The 15,037-nt window shown below is 43.6% G+C and overlaps 1 protein-coding gene across 1 annotated transcript in view; it reads right to left on the bottom strand.

Moving 5' to 3' along the window:
- FAM3B (FAM3 metabolism regulating signaling molecule B) overlaps nucleotides 1-15,037 on the bottom strand; it is a 272,157-nt gene that overhangs the window by 78,464 nt on the left and 178,656 nt on the right. The window contains exon 4 of the mRNA XM_069202590.1: nucleotides 816-874. Coding sequence (XP_069058691.1) covers nucleotides 816-874 — 59 coding nt within the window. The remainder of the gene's footprint in view (nucleotides 1-815; nucleotides 875-15,037) is intronic.

Raw genomic sequence — 15,037 nt, 5'->3', positions numbered from 1 at the left:
TTCCCCATACACATATACCCCATTCATACACACACAAGACCACACACTCACTGGCACACATGGCAGCCTTGTCATAGTGCCCATAGTCAAAAAGTATTTTGTTCAAACCATAGTTTCTGGCAGTAAGGACATTAGACTTAAAGTCAGTGAAGCTGTGCGTGGTGTTGGCTGGTGAAACTCCGTGAGTGCCTTGTACTTCCGCAGCTCACAATAATTTTCATTTATCAGAAGTAGCTCTCACTACAGAAAAGGTTGGAAACTCTGTAGCAGCACTGATGCCTAAAAGTATGTACCTAAATTCTGCTTGTAGCAGCCTAAATATTACAAGCATAAAATAACAGCATAAAATAAATAATGGATAAACTCAGCAGGTAATGTTTTTTGCTGTAATAAAATTACATTACATTAGAGGGTAAATCATTGCATGTCCATTAAAAAGACAAAAAATGCATCATGTTATTAGTAAATAAATTGGCTAATTTATTAGATTGAGCAGCTGTTTCTTTTCCTCTCCACATATGGGTCACTCATCCTACTGCTCTTTTGTTTTACATCTTGCCTGTGCCTCCTATCAAGCTGGTCATGGTCTTTCAATAGTTAGGTGGCAAAAGCACATCCTTCAATTCCTGGAGGAAAGGCTAAATGTGAATTTCAGTCCAGTATGGACACCTCTTTCTCCAAAGCCCTAATGCGGAAATTCAACCAGCGGATTTTTCTCTGGATTTAGCATATCATCCAGAAACTGGAGTAAACTCTTAATCAGACTCCAATTTTTCTCAAAAAAGCCCTCTAACAAAGTGTAACTCTTAACTTACAGTTAACAATGGCGATGTTCATTCCTCTTCCAACGTTGCTCTTCTTTTCCCCCACTAATCTGAAATGGAAATAAAAGGACACATGTTCAGAAAATTACAAATCATTGTTTGCTATCACTTATTGAGTAACAGTGATCATTTTTGTGTTGTATCTAACAATATGTTTTGATTTTTGAAATATGGCACCAATCCTGTGTAGTGGAGTTCGATGGCACACAGCATCCACTGCAAGACACTGTTAAAGATGGAGCGGCTGGTCAATTATTTGCCTTAGATGCAATTACAAATACCTTATGCCAAAAGCAAACTGCTTTGGCATTATGTGATTTGTACCAGATGCAGCTTCACTCTTTTAATTGTAGTTTCTCCTACCTACAGTGCCTCACTATTGTGGAAAAGAGTGGGATCCATCTGGTTTGTAATGGGCCTGTATCACCACGAAAGGTGGGTGAAATCGTGCACTTGCTTTCAGCAAAATTCAATAAAAACACACAAAATGAAGGTAAAATTATGCTTTTATGGCGAAAAGTGGTTTGCCAGTATCTTGCATGGCTTTTTTTTTTTTTGCGAGCACGCACTTCCGTAAGAAAATAAAAAGTATTGCAATATAGTGGGAGAACACTGGTTTGAGCAGAAAATGTATTTTGGAAAGATTCATTTAGTTCGTTTGACGCAAAACTTGCGAACTACACACATTTCACTAACAATTTTACTTTTTTTAAGGCCCAAACGCCACAGAGGACGAGTGCACCACATGTATTCTCATACATGGTCTAATGTGCTTCAAAAGTCAGAGTTGCTGAACCATTTTACAAGACAAATGCGTCAGGTGTGAGAGAGAGGGGCTCACTTCCATGGGACTTTGCACAAGTGAACCACGAGCTCTGACAAAAAATTCACCGAAACGATATTGTTAAATCAAAAGAACTTTTTCAGTCCGCAGTATGTGGATTTTCTTTTTTTACCAGGGATCAGACTATGCTTGCGATCATGTCGAAAAGAAATGGGTAGAACTGGTGGTATCTCAAAGCAGCTTAGGCAACTACAAGAATACCATCCCTTATGCGAATGGCAGGCAGCTCATCCCACAGATACTGTGATTGGTATCCAGCAGCTAATCAGAATGGTCCAAATACAGGTCCCTATTCTCATTCATCACCCTTTCGTCGAATCAGAACTGATCTTTGTTTTAGTGCCATTCTGGGGGCGTACTAGCAGACAATTAGAATAGTAGGTAGCATGCACCTCCCGGAGCGCATTTTGCAGTCTAGGGATGCAAATCCTAATTTTGTGTACCTCTAAGTCTTGGATTGGGTTTTGGTAGTTTTTCACAATGAATACCATCACAAAGGCAGGCAAAAAATAGAAGGATTTTGCCAATTTCACATTTCCACAAAATATTTTTGCTCACTAAAAGGAGTTAGTACCTCCTTTGTAACAGCAAGGGCCATATTATAGAACACTCTAAGAGACAACGCATTTCTGTATTGCAATTTGCACCAAGTGACTTAAAAAAATGAATCTCATACCGAATATCCAGTACAAACTGCAATTTTTGGACCGCCCGTTCCATGCAATAGCAATTTTTCACAGGAGACTGCTACTAGCACAAATGTTTTTTTCTAATCATGGAAATGATGGTGCAAGTAAGCGACCTAGCTCCTAAACTGCACTAGGTAAATTAAGAGCACAATAATGTCACAAAATATGTTCAGTTTATGTACTAGCACCCTAAACAGGAATATAATGAAAGAGTGCAAAAACTAAAGATTTCAAGAGAGTAAACAAGTAAACGTTAGTACTAAAGGGAAACGGAGAGCAAAATCTTATAAAAATGCACACACAGTGTTATATGCAACAGAGCATCTGGGATAACATATCCGGCCGAAAATTCAACTAAGTCCACGGTTGTCTCAAGTATGTTGGAACTGCAGACAAGATGTATTATTTTTAACCCCGCCATCCCACTCCACCCACCCGACCCCAAACCTTGTTTTCCACGCCATGAAGCCACACTGATCCCATCCTTCCCTCTCAGTGGCGCCATTTACCCCCCAGTTTTGCAGCTTCAGGGGGTTGTTACTGACAAGCCCCGCCGTAAAAATTATTTAAAGACTTGTTCTCCCTGCACGTCTGCAGACAACAGCTCAAATAACTTGGAACAATTATTGAACTAAGGAAAGTGAAAGAGAAATGATGAAAATAGGAAAAAATACAGAAACACAGAGCGAGGTAGGCAAGTATAATGGACGAACATGAGTAAAAAGGTGATAAAGAAAAACTAAGGAGGAGACAAAAGAAAAAGCAGTAGAGAGAAAGTGGTGAAAAAGGGTAAAAGTAAGAAATTGGGAGGGAATGAATGAATTAAAGGCGGAAATGAGAACTATAAAAGGCCAGAGGTAAGGCTGAAAGGATGGGTGAAATGATGGTGATGGGTGGATGTATTTGTCACGTAGGTTCTCATTATCGTAATGAGATTACTGGATTCGGGCGGCAGAATCACTTGTACTGCAGGGGACTGAGTCTGATCCCACACCATGTAACACCTGTCGGCCTGATCCGGCTTTGTTCCGGCTAACTAGCAGTGCCTCATCTCCACCCAAGAGCAGAGATGATTGGGGCAACAGGGCGCATGACATACATGACTCCTCAGGGGAATCATGGTCACTCAGATCTCATACGTTTCTTCAAGGACAATCGGAGGCAGAGTAAAATTCAATAAGGTTTTATTGAAGTAACTGCATCTTAGATAATAAAGCATGTATTGCAATAACTAGGACGATGAAGCACAATAAGATTAAAATTGTGACAAGGAGAGTAAAACACAAGAATAACACTACCATACTGTCACTAAGGTTTGTAGGGATAGTTCCTACCTAAGATATGTTAGAGCACAGCATGTTAAGCTCTAATTCTGCCTTTCAGGTCCCCCCTGGAAAGACAGCATCCGTTACACCAGAGCAAGAGGCCTGTAGTCTACATAAGCCGCTGTAGCGAAGCAATCAGCAATCGGCATACAGTCGTGGTCATCTGGCTGGAATCTCCCTCTAATATACATGGGTCAAATTAGTGTTTTTATAATAAAACATCTGATGTTCAAAGAAAGGATCCCCACGTAACAGTGTGTATGTTTCTGTGAACACTGGAGACAAATCGTACCACTTTACCCGGCAACCTATCTTACTGTAGCCTTGAGAAAAGCAGAGAGTGAAAGAAATGTCTTGTTTAAGAATGCAGTGCTGACCTAGGCGAACAACAGCTAGATAGATAAAATAAAACAAGACTGCAAATGTGACTAATGTTAAAATGATATAACAAAGCTAAAATAAAACATATCTAGGTCAAAGTGCACAGTGGCAGGCCTAGCTTGCTAAAATAACATGTATAAAACTATAGCTAAAAATGGCTACACAACAGATTCATTGCTTGCTTGATAGAAATATGGATAGATGGAAGTAAGGCTCTGTAAAAGGAACTCTTTGGATGGACTCAGCTTTTAAGTTTTGCTCCCTTTGAATCTATGGTTCAAAGTTGGGTATATTTTAGTTTTCTGGCTACACACGTTTCCTCACCTCCCTGCCACTTCCTGCCTGGCTTGCCAAGCCACACACAGACACACATACACATACACATTATGAACCCCTCCTTCCTACCTTCAGAAATAATTCCTTTAACTAGAGAGACGAGGATCAACAGAAAATGTAAAAAAAAAAAAGGGGGGAAACCTCACTCTAGTCAACCTCACACTAGATGGTGTCAGTTACTCATGGACCAAATAATAACAGTCTCTACAATGTAGGAACAGACATAGGGAACTCAAACCCTCTAGCACACATACACAGCCACATGACCATCATGTGGGCTCAGAGGAAAATTGTGAGGCACCCATTCTCCCTTTGGAGCACCCATGTGCCGCGCAAGGCTCTGGAGAGCATGTACTATGGCCATTGCTCTTTTCCCCAGTATGCTGCAATAGGTTCTAATTTTTTCCTTCCCTGAACTCATCAATCATTCATGCGGACTGTGGGGCCTAAAGACAGACATCTCAGAGAATTTATCTGAGGGCAAAGGGGCCTCGAAATCACATCCACCTCTGAGACTGTGTCTACTGCTCTCAGTATCTGAGCTTTGTGGGAAAATGTGGTGGTGGTGGTGGCTGTGTAGAGTTAGGCCTTTATGCAAGTCTGCTTCAGAGGGAGATGTCTACTCACCTTCCCCTTTTAAAGGTTTCTGCCATTCTCCATTAGCCAGGTTCTTTAACCCTCATCTGTCTGAGCTGTGAGCGAAAATGTGCACTGTGTGAGTGACCCAGGATAGTGTGGCACCTCTGCGCATGTTTGCTTAGGTGCATCAGGGAATACATTTTGGCTGCCCTATTTGTGTATGGCAATGAAATGTAGGTGGGCTTAGTGCTAGGTTGTCCAAGGTAGTGTGCTCCTTTACGTGTCCCCCCTCCAGTCGCTTACTGCAGAGGGTTACAGCATCCTGTGGGTCAGACTTCTGCTCTGTAGTCTATCTGGGGATTGCTCACATTACTTTCAGCTCTACGGCTTCCTCCTGTCTGATCTGCCTCAAAATATTTAGCCTACTATCGGGGCCCCAACACTTAACTTCACCTGACACTCCCATGGGCTGATCATCTAGTGGCCATGCATACTTTCACTGGAGGAGCCCCCTAAAATTCAAACATAGCACAGCAGCTGACTAGTTAGCTCTGTGGATAACAGATACAAACTGGCCTCTGTACCAGTTCACTATTCCAGGATCTCTCACTGACCAAAAAAAGAGGTGCACACAAGTACAGCTGGCAGTTACTGTGTTCCAAGGCCAGAGACTGCTGACTGCTTTCCTCCCACCTGGCTGGAGCCTGGAACAAGATTCCTACTGGAAGCGTGGCCGGGCTGCCTGGAACAGAAGTTCTCTCCTGGTAGGAGAAATGCTGGGTGCACCACACCATAGAGAGTAGACCATGCCTGGAAGGAGTTCACCATCCCAGCTAACTAAGGACCTTTGAGAGCTGAGGAAGTGAATGCACCAACTATCATATGCACTGTTTAGCACTTACAGTGTCTTTTGTGAGCGCCCTTTTGCCCTGACTCCACCCCACCTGAGACTTACAGAAACTCCTTGTTATTTTTTGACATACTGATTGTCCTTAAGGTAGCCAGGTGAGGCTTTGCTAATCTCATCTCCACAAAACATATGTAAATATTTTGCACAATTGAGGTGACATCAATGGTTGAAGGTGAAACTTGTAGAGATGTAAATGTTATTCTCACTGGCACCTCCAGGGGTGCAGGGATCCTGGTGTATAGACACAGGGACCACAAAGAGTTCCCTAATGTGCTCTCTGAGGTACCCAACACCACACACTACTTCCCTTTATAACTCAACCTTTTTGTCTTTGAATCAACAATTCCAAATCTGGTTGACCTCATCTGGCCATTTTCACAAGGTGGGCCTTGTTTGGGATTAAGAGGCTCCAATGTTGTGTAGATGAGCCCGGTAAACTATCATAAGACTTCAAGTGGTGCACGGTCTCCACATTTAGCAAAACCTACTGGTACAGTTCCACTGAAGTAACTGTGACCCTCCAGCGTGGCCACTAAGTGTATCTGAGAAGAACTGAGTGTGTATAGGCGTATTTGATTGTCAAGGTCTGCAGATCCAAGTTTAGGGTGGTGGATCTGGTACAACTGAGCACCAGAGAAATATCTTTGCCATCAACAAAACTTGAACAGAACTACAGTATTTAGCGCCAAGGTACTACACAGCCACCGGGAATCAGATCATTGGCTAGAATGGGGCTACAAAAATCTGAATTTTTGTTCTCTTCATTTATTTGAAGCATGTTGTTTCCTGTCTAATAAAGTACTTTCCTTTTTATCAACAGTTAGGCGCATTTATGTATTAGGGGTATTTCAGTGTTTTACTGTATTTTCACTTACTCCACCTCTTTGAAAAGCTTCGGACTGCTCTGTTCTGCCACCCAGAGAGAGTGCAGTGCTAGAGAGAATTACCTGTTTATTTAGTCCAAAATTAGGGTGGTCTGGGAAATTACTCAATGTATTTAAACTGGGGTCTAGTAACCACTGATTTCCACCTTCACCCTGAACCGGGTCTCACAGAATCAGAAATGCAGAAACTCACATACAGACTAGTGACAGGACTCTTACTAACTCACAACTACTCCAAATCATACACACAACCCAATTTAGCAGAAGATTGCAAGGCCAACACCCCCATTTGTGTCACATTAGTTTAGTACTATCCTCAACAAATAAAGGAAACTAACACCCCCAACACAGGACAGGGAGAAGTCCACAAGCCAAAAAAAGCCTAGGGACCTTGCTCTACCACACACACCACCAGCTGTGGACAATAACCAACATCATAAAAGCAGCAGATGCTGGTGTACACAAAACCACACAACTAAGTGCTCACGACTGTTCAATGGGTTTGTGTGATAATTGCAATACAATACACTCATCAGCAAACTACTATTGTTATCTGTGCACTGAAAGGCTTATAGAAAGAGTGCAAGATGCCACAGTCTATGGGCAAATATAACAGAATGGGATCCGCTGGGGTACACTTGTACATCAATTGTTTGAAAAACTTGCATCAACCAGTGATAAACATATGCATTATTAAAATGCCCTGGAAATACCAGTCCCAGCTAGCTAGCGGCCTTGCATGAAGGCAGGGTGATCCATTACACAAAATGCAACCGAAGAGTGCTCGGGTAACTTTTGTAAGTATGCATGTGAAAATGTACCCCGGTCTGTTCAAAGATGCCACAAGTCACCGAGGAGTTCAAGCCGACAGAAAGGCACAAGCTCGAAGACCGTGCCTTAATGGGAGCAATGGATCTCTCTGGTACCGGAGTGCGGCTAGGGGGCTCAGCCTCAGTGGGGTCTTCTGCTACCTCAGAAGCTGAAATTATGGTGTGTTTGTGTATGTGTGGCCATCCGATAATGTGGAGAGGCTGCTGAGAGTGTGGGGCCGCTCTGTGGTCTTGCATTGTGGTGAGGGGGCTGGGTGACAGCACACAGCTCTCCTTGGTCCAAGACTGCTGCACAGCACCTGAGATGGTATTTACAGCTTCATCATGGTCAGAAGCTGTGGTGATCCCCTTCCCCTGCGGTCATTAAAGGGACAGCATAAGGAAAGCACTGTGCGGCCACATCACTTCCCGCTTGCAATTAAGGTATGCCATTTGCATAATGACGCCATTTTTTTGTTAAATTAAAGGTGGGTTCTGATGTCAGAACACACCCGTAATAAAAATGTAATCTACCAGACCTAGCAGGGAGACATTACAAGGAGTTTAAATTTAATTACAGTCAATGGGACAGCCACAGACAGAACCAAACTTTAGAATACACCTTCACATAGGGCTCATGGACCAATGGTAAAAAACATCATCTTCAAGTAACTTAAGCACCAATTTTTTAAATGCACATACAGTGCTTCATATTTTTGGTATATATTATGAAATTTTAACAAATCAATGTTTATGCAGTTATTCAGAGTTGAGGTACTTTTCGCTCTTTAAGAAGTCTCTACATGTACGTTTTGATGCCTTTTTGTGATAGTTTGAACATTGCAGCTTGCAGAATATTTTGTTTTTTAGCCACACCTTTGACCTCACCCCTACGCTCACTCAGCCCGCCTCCACTGGTTGCAGCATGACACGTCCCAAACTGTTTTAATGCACTTCGACCCCTGGATGCGAGCCAAATGATGGCTCTGCTTCGCGAAGTATGCGTCATGTTGACCGGTTAAGCCTCACCCAGTGCTTTAAATGGAAAAATAGAAGTGCAGGTACTCTGTGCCAGAGAGTACCGGCCCATTTAAAGCACTGGCCTCACCAGTCAGTCCTATTTAGGTTCCACTTTTACTCTTGGCATTACCAGACATGCATGCTATCTAGGACAAACTGTACCCATTTGCAGGTCTCCTCAAGAGTAGGTCATAATGGTAAACTGATAATCTTGTTAATTTGCCGTTTTGCATGATTTTAGCATTAAAGGAAAGCACCTTTGATGAAGCAGAAAATGAAGGTTTTGATTTATTAACGCATAAACGTAGTGTGTAATAATCATGTGTGACATTAACCGAACTAATAAAGATTGTACGGGGACAAAATGTGCCCCCAGAGTAGTTTGCCAGCATTTATACGCGTGCTTTATATAACGTGGTGTATTAGAATTGCACTAATCCGACATAATCATAAACGTGTGCTACGATTTGCTTGTTTGAAATGCTTTAGCTTAGCATTACTTTAGCGGAGGCTTTGGCCTAGTGGCCTGGTCTCACGGTTTAGATACTCGTATTTTTCCAATGTGCTATTAAACGTGTATTTCTGCTTGAAGCTGTACTTTTCCACAGAAACTGTTCACATGCTTATCTTAAAGTTTCGTGCCAGCATGGCATATTTTCTCCTTACTTCAAGGTCGACTTGCAGGTGCGGACAATGGAGGCTCTGAAAGTGAGCTAATTGATAGACAATGTTGCAACTTGCGTACCCATCTCCAAGGATAATGTATGCTTAAGTAAAAGCTTGAGAACTGTCGTTTTTGATTGGACAATTTGAAGCTAACCTATGAACCCTCCAATGGAGACCCTACTGGATTCGAACTGTTGTCTATAAAACCCAGGTGCACGAGAAGAAAGTAGCCATTACCAGCTCGATACCCGCCATTTTGCAGACTTCGTAGCTATTATGGCCCACTTTGCTGCGACGCCATTTTTGAGAGACTTTTGATGCTTTCTCTAAGAAAGAGAGAGAGACTTTAATGATTCTTGCCCTAGAGACTTTAACTTTGAAATGCCCTTTGCATGAAGTAGTAGTCTTACTTTGCCGCCGTGAGGCAATTGCCCCGTCCACCCTTGCCCTTTTGTCCCGTTCCATGCTGAACGAAACGGTACCAATGCTGATCGAGAAACGGTACCTGTGAGACGAAGACTTCCTTGTATGCTGATCGTAATTGGTAAATATGAAAGGAAATTGTACAAATGCATTGTGTTTCTTTTAGGTAACCAACTGCTGATTTTGATAAGATCCCTAGTTAGGAGTTTTCTAAATTTATGTTGCTAAATTGTTTTTGCATGAAGTCCCACATGCCGATGCTAATTTGAGGTTAGATGAGGATTCCATATGTCGCACGATGCAATTTGAGATCTTGTTATGCTGACTAAATGTATGCAATTAGCTCATTACAGATTATAGTATTAGTGCTTTGCATTGCCATTATCGAATGTCTTGTGATTCAAATGCTACATAGATTACACTTGTTTCGACGTTATGGACAGCTATTAATGTTCATTTATGTTTATCATTTGGTGTTGAGACACATCTATATCGTGCTAGCTTTGTTAATATAGGGAAATAAATTCACTAACTTTGCAATAAACTGGTGTGGTTATTCCTGACTGAAAGGTCCGGGTTCGCCGAAATGTATTCTGGACTAATTGTTAAGTGTTATGTTGATCAAGGTATTGCTTATGTACGTTATTGATTATTGATTTGATGCGACTGATCGATTAAGAGTACAGAGAGCTCCCACTTAGTCAAAAGATCCATCGGCCTAAAGAGCGTCCGAACACAGGTAAATTACTACTACGGTTCGCTCTATCAGTAGATGGTAGCAGAGGACGGTTACGTCTTTTGGGACCCTGTACTATTAGAGTACATGGTGTCGAATTAACGGTTACGCATTTTGAGGCCTCACTCGAGAAGCTGAATTAGATTTTTTTGGATAAAACTGTTGACAGAATGATGATGGGCTAGGTCCACCGCGACTTTCCCGGGATCTCGGAGCTTGCGAATGGAGAGAACGGAGGTGTGGAAACAGCGTTGGCGGTACTAGTGATGGTATGAGTGAAGTTAGGGTTTTGCGCTTGCACAGCTTATTGCAGCAGGGTGTGTGAAAAGGTTGCGAGGATTTTTTTTCTTTAAAGGATAGCGGAGGTGCGACTCCGGGTGTAGAAGTAGAGAAGTCGTCGAACTTCATAGAGATAGCGGAGGTGCGGCTCCGAGTGTGAGAGTAGGGAAGTCGTCGAACTTCATGTGCGTGTGGCGCTTTGTGCATAAAAAGGTCCACGTGGTTGTTGTTGTTGAGACGGGCCCTGCGAGGTCAAGAGACTCCGGAGTATGTTGATCCATGTTGTGGTCTGGGCGGTTTAGTAGGTTGATCGGGCGTGGTCAACGAGTTGGTACGTGTGTTAGGGAGTGAAAGAAACTTCGACTTCGGGCTTTGACAAGATTCTAAGTGCACTAGAACAGATCATTGACAAGTTGAGAGTAGGTCTGCAGGTCAGATTTGCTTTCGAACGTGGGGACTGAGAAAGACGGAATAGCGGCCGAGGCTAGTGAAAGGTCCCTAAGGTCCTGAAGCGACTGTGTTACCCTTCCTGTAGTAAACCGACAGATCTGTTTTATTTTTTGGTAGCTCGCAATATATGCAAGAAATTGTTACGAAAAGAGGTGAGTGAAGGAAGACTAGCCGCGAGGCTTTGTCAGCCGCAGGGTGTGTGAGTGTGACGTCACTAGGAGCCGCGCTGGGATAGGTTGTTGGATAGAAGGGTCGCGCACGGATTGGACGCAGTCCGTGGGGCTCATTTGGAAGGGGAAAGGCAAGCGAAGAGTATTCCGGGAATTAAAGTCACCTATTGATTACAAACTTTGTGGAATAAAAGTGACCTATTGATTATAAACTTTGTGAAATAAAAGACGAGAAAATGAAATTCCTTAAAGCATTTAGGAGTGCGATGAAGGGGGAGTCTTACATTAAAGCGAGCGTAGGAGAGGAGACGCCGCCTGAAGGTACACCAGCTTACATTGTAATGGAGGAAAAAGGGGTAGCTCCGTGTCTTTGGCTAAAGCAATGGCACAAACTGACAGAGAAACATGGGAGCGTAGCGTTCCCGATACATGGGACATTCAACATAAGGATCCTAGAGAATTTGAGATTCACGATGTATGACATGAAGGTGCCTCCGAGGCCAGCCCAGTTTGAGGCTCTAGCAATTTGGGAATTAATGGCTAGACAGCAACAGAAAAATAAGTTTGAAACAAGGATGAGGAAGGTAGAAAAGACACTAGCGGATGCTAGGTGGGATAATGCGCAGAAGGTGTGGAGGTCAGATGTATTGCAGGGGATAAAATTGTTTCCCGCAATTACTAAGGAAGAAGAGGAGACAGGTAAGAAAGCTACCTGCAAGACAGACAGGAAGTGTTCCAAGGATAGAGAGGACGAGGAAAAATTGAGAAGAGAAGAGGAGTTAGAGGATGAGGAGTTAATATTGCAATTGCTGAACGACCGTCCACCACCTTATGCGGAGAATGGACAAGGTCCAAGTACCAGTTCTGCCCCTCCGGCATCGGTACAGAACAGTGAAACCCAGAGTTCAGGAGCGTCATCGGGATCTAAAGACCCGAGTTTACTGTTTACCCCGCAGATACCGCAGGTTAGGAGAATATATCCAGATGTGCCCATGCTGAAACCAGCAGAAAATTATCAACCGCAGATGCCAGGGTACTACAACAGTGACAATAGTGGAGGAATGGTTCTAGAACAAACCGTAAGGGGAGTACAGAATGGTCACAATCCAACAATGACACAGGCTGAATCAACTCAGTTTATGATGCCTCAAAAGCAGATGCAGGGAGGAAACGCACATGCTCAAATGACGGGGAGTCAGATGGGCATGCCGGCAATGATGACCCATAGTATGGGGATGAACATGCCCCAGAACATGGGAAATGGACAGAACCCAGACGCGATATCACTACCCGTTACTGTAGGTCCACCGGTACCTTTGTACAGTCAGCCTAACTTAGGTATGAGCAGTCAGGGATCAATGCTGCAGAATGGGACAGAGAGGAGGTGCATAGAAAACACTCCAGGGATAACTCCTATAGCGGCTCAGCCAAATGGATCTGGATCCTTGATGGAGTTTAGTCCCATATGTGCTCAGTCTACACTGGTGAGGTCGAGTCCCCCACTGATAATACCTTTAACATCGAATACTGAAAAGTTGCTGCAACCATCAATGGCAGTTGATGTGAATGCTACACTGATGGGGGTAAATGCGCAACAGCTGACACAGTGGTTCAACAGTTTGAATTCCACCCAAAGTTCAGACAGTGGGAAAGGAGAAGATTACTTGAATAGGATGAGGCTGAACATGGAAGCACAAGAATTGGTGGAAGGGAATATGGGTGTGAATAGGTTAGAGTCCTACACGGAAGAGGAGCGGAGATACCTATGTCCAAAGATCACGAAAGAAGTGAACAAGGTACATAAAAGTTTGCAGGAAGTAGCGGACAGAAACGGGATTGACATAGGCAAGACGAAACACTTGAGCAGGAGCTATAGGTTGGATTTTGGGACCACAGATTTTGAACACATGAGGTCAGCAGGTATGAAGGCACACCTTAGGGAATTGTTGCAGAGTGCCCAAGTGTGGAGGTGCTTAGACAAGTGGGAAAGCAGGTGGGTAAAGAGGAAGGATAAGAGGAGGGACAGTGCTACAGAGCATAATGAGAAAAGACCACAAAGCAGCGAGACAGTAACCATGTTACCAATGAGGGAGACAGCAGGGGGAAAATTAATACATGTACCATGGCACAGAAGCGACATTCAGTCATTCACGGATGATTTTCCCAAACTGAGAGAGAAGCCGATTGAGTGGTACCAACAGACTGATAGGTTTGTGAAGCTTGCAAAATGCCTCTGGGAAGACCTGAATACTCTCTTTGAGATTGTGGTTCCGGCAGATTTGTGGGAGGATTGTAAAAGAGCTGTAGGTTGGCCGACAAGTGAACCAGAAAGAGACAGGGAGACGGGTGCACCATCACCTATGGTGATGAGCTTGTACTATAAGGTGATTGAGCATTTGAAGACGAAGGTTGCCGCGAAAAATGTGGATTGGCAGAAGATTGATCGAACTGCCCAAGAGGCCAAAGAATCGATTCATAGTCACTATGAGAGGTTGTTGAAGGTGTTTAAGAACTACAGTGGCACGGAAACAATTGAGGCGAAGGAAATGCTTCATTTTGGGTTTAGATTTGTGGAAGGGTTGAGACCAGAGATAAGTCAAATGATAAAGTCACATTTGATTTGTTGGCAGTCTAAACCGATTGACGAGGTCTTGACTTATGCGAAATACTGTAGCGACGAAATTGAGGTGAAACAGAAGAAGCTGAAAGAGAAGGTGATGATGATGCAACTTAAAGCAGCTCAGACAGGTCTGCAAGGTTTGCAAGGGATGCAAGGGTTCCAACAGCAGGTACCGCAACAGCAGCCGCAGTTGCAGGGAAACATGTCGTTTCAGCCACAGGCGAGAGGCAGAGGCAGAGGAGGTTTTGTGAATAATGGTCCGGATTTAAACACTGTTGTGACGGGTGTGCAGGCAATGAAGAAGGTGATGCCGTGTCACGTGTGCGGAATTGTAGGTCATTGGAAACGCGAGTGTCCGATGGTGGTGCAGGAAGGTGCAGGTGCAGGTGTAGGTGTTGGTCAGCAAAACAATGATGTCAATGCACTTCAGACAATGAGGGGACCGAAAATGAGAGGTCCAAACCCAAATTTTCAGACCATAAATCAGTTGCAGGGATTGCAACCTATGCAGCCGCAGCAGATGCAGATGCCCCGTATGCAGATGATGCAAATGCAGCCGATGCAACAGCAGTTACCCATGGTACCTAATCAGCAAATGCAAATACCTTTGGCACCAATGAGTCAGCAGCAAGTGATGGTTCCTCCACAGGTCTCGGGTCAGGTAATGAGTACAAATGGCACCGTACAACAGTTCCCATTACACAGTGAGAGTGGAATAAACAATGTATGGGAGAGTGAAAGCTCAGAAGAAGAAGAAGATTGTGTGCTTGCAGCATCCTTAGAAGTTGATCAAAAGGGTCCGTACGTAGAGGGAAGAGTAATGGGTCATCGTGTTTCATTCTTGGTGGACACAGGAGCCACACGTTCAACTGTTAAGAGTAGTGAAGTACCGAATTTGCCACTCTCAGGGAGGACAGTTCAAGTGGTGGGAGTAGCAAACAGACACCTGACGAACCCAATAACAGATCCGGTACCAGTCAGCATCGGTAACTATCAAGGGGTGCATCAGTTTGTGATATGTGACTCAAGCCCAATAGCACTGTTAGGGAGAGACCTATTGTGCAAATTGGGATGTTCGATCATGTGTTCAAA

This window comes from Pleurodeles waltl, chromosome 8 (assembly GCF_031143425.1).
Source record: "Pleurodeles waltl isolate 20211129_DDA chromosome 8, aPleWal1.hap1.20221129, whole genome shotgun sequence".
NCBI lineage: Eukaryota > Metazoa > Chordata > Amphibia > Caudata > Salamandridae > Pleurodeles > Pleurodeles waltl.
The sequence above is the reverse complement of the archived record's forward strand: the minus strand, read 5'-3'. Positions and strand labels throughout refer to the sequence as shown.